We start from the raw sequence: 6,000 nt of genomic DNA on the forward strand, positions 1-6,000 counted from the left end.
ATGTAACAATGTTTTACTGTACAACAGAACCTGAAAGCACTATATTTACAAAAAGTTATGAAACTTTTCCTCCCGACCCAAATCGCAAGCTAAGAATTCAAACCACAATCCAAAATCATAATTCGCCAACAAAGAAATACAGCTCACAAAAATACACCTACTAAATTGACAGAAAAAGGAAGCAGCCCTGTTAGTTAAAGTAAACAGCAGCCAGTATTCTGGTTTTGATGGTTATTTTCACTTCCCAACACTGACTTTTAACAAACAACTTAATCCAAAAGCAACGTAGCCCAAGATGAAATAGGGGCAGAAGAAAATGTAGGCAAGCCCATTCAAAATGAGCTGAACCAAGAGGGATTAACTAAAACTTAGGGTAAGGAGTGGACACACAAGAGAAAACAGAGTAATCAAGAATTCAATCTCAGATAGAAATCTAGTTTAGTTTGATAAAAGTTAATGGCACTACTTTTTAATTAAACCCCCCAGTATCTCAATTGTGAAGAGCCAACATACAGCTATACCATACAGCTCAAACGGCCCCAGATTCGATTTCATGTGTACTGATTTAACTGATGTCAGTTAGGGTGATATTTGGGGTTCTAAAATTGGCCTCAGAGTCTCTGGGCTAGGGAATTTCAGCTAATGTCCCCGTTTCTGATCTCTATTCAGTGACTCTTGCGTGTCTAGATGTCAGGAGAGGGCAAGATCCAGCTCAGCTGTAATGTCCCACCCCCTCATTCATTTCTTCCAATATTCACTATCTAGGCTGCCAAGAATAATAGCCACTCGGTAAGGTACTACAGTTGTCATCTATGGAATCATACCCTAACAAATGTCCTGCGGGAAAGGAGGAGAGAAAATAGAAAAATGTAATCAATTACTAATTTAAACCCATAGTGAAGATATTCATCTGGGTACCTCGAAACCTCATCAAATCGAGCAAGACTTCTGCACTGGACTTTCCAGTTCTTTCCACTATAAAGCATTTTTTGTAAAATGCACAAATAATTTTGATTGCAAAACTACTGCAGTTTTCACATGATGGATAATCCTCCCTCCCCCTTATATATGTGTACACTGGGTTTCAGGCCTAGTTTCTTTCTTACATTGCACATTGTAAACAAACTGAGATCTGTTCTTGTAATAATATTTGCTGGCAAAAATCCCAAACCTGTGCATGTTATTCTTGTTAAATATTTACAGTTTTATTTTTAAATGTATAATTTACATATATACATTGACCCACAGTACAAACTTGAACCACTGCATGAACAAAAGGGATATATATATATATATATATATATATATATATATATTACACACCAGTTATATATACTGAGTTATTGATATCAATGGCAGTACAGTTAAAGATAACTACACAACCAACAAGGTCACTCACCCTGGATAACCAACAAGGAGAGCAGCGGGGTGGGTTTGTTGGGTGAGGAAGGGCATTGGATCAGTTGCTATCATAACTGAAAGTACTCCTTAGGTAGTCTTTCTAGAATTCGCTATCATAGCCATCACTCTTCCTTTCCCAGGTTTGACTTATTTTATTAAGATACCCAGGTGGAGGCCTAACTCCCATAATACAGGACACCATCAAGCATGAAAAAAGAAAGAGAAAATAAGTAATCATGAAGCACTGATAAAGTAATGCCAAGCTTAGGTTTTAAAATCCTAAAGGTTGTAAGGAGGAAGGAAAGCTAAACTCAAAACAGAACCAATAGGATGGATCTGATCTTATTTTCTAAACGATATATGATGGGTATCAAAAGTAAATATCATTTTTATTAATTTAGATTCCACATTTTAAATATTTTGCATTAACCAGAAATTACCTTTTGTCACAGCCCTAACTTTAACAAATTTACACGAGTCCAATACTAAGCACTCCCACTTACGCATGTATCCATTAAAATGTACAATTTATCCTATCCACAGGTCAAGTGTGTTTGGCCTTAGTTGTCCTAGTCTAAACATTTGCTTTCATAGCCTAATCCCAATATTGTAATGATTTGTTTCATTGAGCTGTGTGACAAAAGGTCATCTTAAACTCTTCTTCGCATAGAAACTTCACATCTTTGATTACAAGCAAGTGTAATTTCTCATCAACCTACAATGAACCAATTAACATGCAGAGCTGTTCAGCAATTTTTATTCCTGGGGTACTGAATATATTCCACTACTGGTACCAACCTTCCCTTACAGAATGCTCTTTCATCCTACTAGAAATTGATTTTAGAAATTCTATGAAACAAAGTATTGGATTGCCTTACATCGTTAAATATACAGGCACTATAGCATTCATTAGTAAAGTAAGTCACAGTATCAGCCTGTAGAATCTTACAGCACAATGTGACTTTGTCACTGTTCATCTCACACCCACAGGTGAAAAAAAAAATCTGTACTCTGCAGAACCTCAGCTGAAGTTACTCAAGTTTGGCTGAAATTTGAACTTAGGCTGTATAAAAGGGAATTCAATTTTCTGTTGCTGTCACCACATTAAAATGCTTGTAGTTTTTTCCTCACTTAAGGTGGCAAAACTCCTTCAAGTGTCCTTGCAATATTCCATAGGCAACAGAATAGTTGGTGTTTGTTCCAACGTAGTAATATCTCTCTCTCATGTAACTTTTCTTGTCTATCTTAGTGATACTATTGTGGTTAGTAGTCCCAGGAGCTCAAAGCTGTGGAATTCCTTACCTCCCCCATTTCCCCCTCCTACAATCTTCAGGCTTTTAAACGCCATGCTTTGTTATAATTGAATCACCACTTTGCATCACCTCTTTTACTCTTCAATCTTGGAAATGCCCTGCACTTTGGGCTTTGGCCCTTATCTTTGACTTCTCAATTAAAAAGGTCAAAATTGGAGGACATCAATAACTCTAGCTTCACTCTTACGATTTCTAAGATCATCTCAACCGATCAATGCATACTGCATCTTAACACTTGATGACTGCATGTTGTCTGATATAATTAAATTTATAACTTGTATTGTTAACTTTAACAGTAAAATTCCCAGAAGACTTAGTTGAAAGGAAATCAAGTAAGATCTTTCGACAGTGATTGAGAAATCCGAGGAGAATTTACATCCAAATGTCCAGTTCCAAATTCCTAGTCTTAGCACTTCCCTGCGGTGAGTTTTTTTTTAAAATGGTAGGAAGGCAAATCTTGTGGATTACTGAGCAGCTGCCTCAGCAGTGGCACACCAGAAATCTAGGAGCAATTTGTCCACCTGCCGAACTACCCTGTTGGCTGTGGAACATTGCAAGGACATTTGAAGGAGTTTTTTCCTTCTTAAGTGGGGCAAAAACTACAAGTATCTTGATGTGGTGAGAGCAACAGAAAATTGGATTCCATTTTATAGAGCCCAAGTACAAATTTCAGCCTCAACTGATATTCAAACTCAAATAACTTCATCAGCTGAGCAAGATCTCGGGCTGTTAAATGGAGACCTTTATAATGGCAAAGCATTCCAGCTCAAACAAAAAAAAGACTGCGATGGGCCCCATAAAGGGAAACATTCAAGCTCTAGATGCAGTTCAGAGAAGTCACAAGACTAATGCCTTGCGTCAGAGGACTGAGTTAGGAAAAGAAACTGAAGTAACTTGGGCTTTTCAGTTGAAAACTAAGATGTGACCTTTTGATGTTAGAATAAACAGTATAGAAAAGGTAAATCCAGAACACTACTTCAAACAAAAATTGAGACAGTAGGGTGGGGGGCAAGCTCAAACTAGTAAAAGGCAAATATAGGACAGAATCAGGAAGTTCTTCACACAACAAAGCCGCACATGTGCAGTAGATTTTCACAGGAGGCAAAAGCCTGAAATAATTTTCCTGAGGCAGTTGGACGGTATGATGGAGTGGACTGTAGGGTTGTTTTAGACAGGACAGCCAAATGGCCTCTCTCATATGTACCTTCTGGCCAAACATTAAAGCAGATTTTAACTGCGTGGACAAGCACACAGTAAATATTGATTCTCCTACTAAAGACCCAGATAATATATCCAAACGGCTGAAACAACATGATGACAGGAGTATAAATCATGGACAAAAAGAAAATGGCAGCATTATTTGATTATAAGCAGTTCCAATTGCTCACAAAGTTAAAGACCATGGTATACATACTAAGAACATAGGAACAGGAGTAGGCCATTTAGCCCCTTGAGCCTATTCCACCATTCTATTTGATTGTGGCTGATCTGTACCTCAATTCCATTTACCTGCCTTTGCTCCATATGCCCCAATATCCTTACCAAACAGAAATCTATCGATCTGTCTTGAAAATTTCAACTGACATAACATGCAAGGCACAATACACAAAGCATATTACTAAAACATATTTGCAATCCAAGAATCTTTACATCTTCACAATGGATGACGCTAGGAAGATCACTTTCAATTATCTGCTTAGCTTCTATCTTTTGAACAGTATCTCTCACATGCACTTTATATTAATCTGTTTCTAATATAATCAATGAAATAGCCTCACTCCTTCAATTTTCAAAATAACTGCTTAGACATGCTAAAGTCAATAATTAAACAAAAATGTAATCCAATCGACGATAACTTTCTGACCCAGGATGCTAGATCATTTTTTTCAAAGAAAAGTATAGAAATTCATCAAATGTTTTTAAAATTGAAATGCACTAAAAACTGTATACAGAAGGCAAACTTTGCATGGTAATTTTAAGGGACAGAATACTGTCAGTGCATTATTTATACTTCAGAGTAATGTTTTAAACGTAAGGGCAATAAAGTCACGAGCAGAACAGTAATTTCGCTATCCCTTCTGCTTCAACTAACACAGGAGAGTTCTTGTGATGTCTTAGAAAAAAACAGCTTCAGAATTACAAGTTCAGCCACATTAAAACTATGATTGCGTTTATATAATATCCCTCCTCCCCACTCATCAACTTGAAATAAACTGGATTCAAAATCTCCAGTAAGGTCAGAGAGAGATTGGGCCATGAAAAGCCACCCTGCGGAAGCGCAGATTTTATTGTCTTAATTCAGCTTGATCGGGCCTAGGAAAAGAAACGGGATCTTTCCAACGCGTCTAAAAATAGCTTATGACGCCAAAACCTCCGTGGGTGTTGAAAGAAAAACAAAGACGGGCATCGAGTTTCTTGCACCCGCTCCCCTCCCTCACAAACCACTCAGAAAACAAAAGGCTCTAAAATTACAGGCGACACTTCGTTCATTGCGGCCTCTTCTCACCTGTAAGCCAGAGTCATGCACTCGAACAGCTTGGTCAGGGATGCGTCGATGGAGAGATGGGACGTACTGTACGGTCCGAAACAGTAGGTCTGACATGTCTGCTTGTTGACGGTGTCGAAATCGTATCCTTTCTTGGGAGGGTGCTCGCGGTGCGGAGACGACACCATGAAATGCCCGCTGTGGATGATCTGAAGCTCCTCCGACTTCTTCAAATTGGGCTCGTCGGCGTCCGAATCGTCGTCGGGCTCCTGCTTAATAATTACCGGAGCCCTGGCCGAGCGTAACAGGAACACGTCTTTAGCCATCTTAACAACCTAATTGATATCCTTGCTGTAAAATGAGCTGAGCAAACGGCGACTTTCTCTCCACAACCACATTCCCCCCGCCTTTCATTCGCCAGCTCGCTTCTGACTAAAGAGGCAGCGACGTCACAGCCGGGGGAGGAGTGGGGGGGGGGGGGGGAAAGAGGGAGAGGGGAAGGCAGGGGGAGCACGACCCAATCAGCGTCCGGAGTTTCTTAAAGGCGCATGGCAACTGGCAAGCAGCCGCTCGGAATTGGTCGGATCAAAGCCAACGCCCACTCGAGGCTACTGCAACAACAGCGAAGATTGTGGTAGGCGTAACACTGTGTACAATTTACCATTGTGAGAAAATCCTTTTATTTAGATCGTTGGAAAGATAGCAAAAAAAAAATCTATGTGTGTACATTTATACGATAAATGAGATTTGACACTTTTTAGTACTTATAAATGTTAAAACTTTTGAGTTATTTAGTTAATC

At 39.1% G+C, this 6,000-nt stretch overlaps 1 protein-coding gene across 1 annotated transcript in view; it reads right to left on the reverse strand.

Annotated features, from left to right (window-relative positions):
* The window catches only part of mlxip (MLX interacting protein), an 84,205-nt gene extending 78,568 nt beyond the window's left edge, over window positions 1–5,637 (reverse strand). The window contains exon 1 of the mRNA XM_068005790.1: window positions 5,221–5,637. Coding sequence (XP_067861891.1) covers window positions 5,221–5,525 — 305 coding nt within the window. The 5' untranslated portion in view covers window positions 5,526–5,637. The remainder of the gene's footprint in view (window positions 1–5,220) is intronic.
* Window positions 5,638–6,000: the final 363 nt, after the last annotated feature.

This window comes from Heptranchias perlo, chromosome 25, assembly GCF_035084215.1.
Source record: "Heptranchias perlo isolate sHepPer1 chromosome 25, sHepPer1.hap1, whole genome shotgun sequence".
NCBI classification, from domain to species: Eukaryota; Metazoa; Chordata; class Chondrichthyes; order Hexanchiformes; family Hexanchidae; genus Heptranchias; species Heptranchias perlo.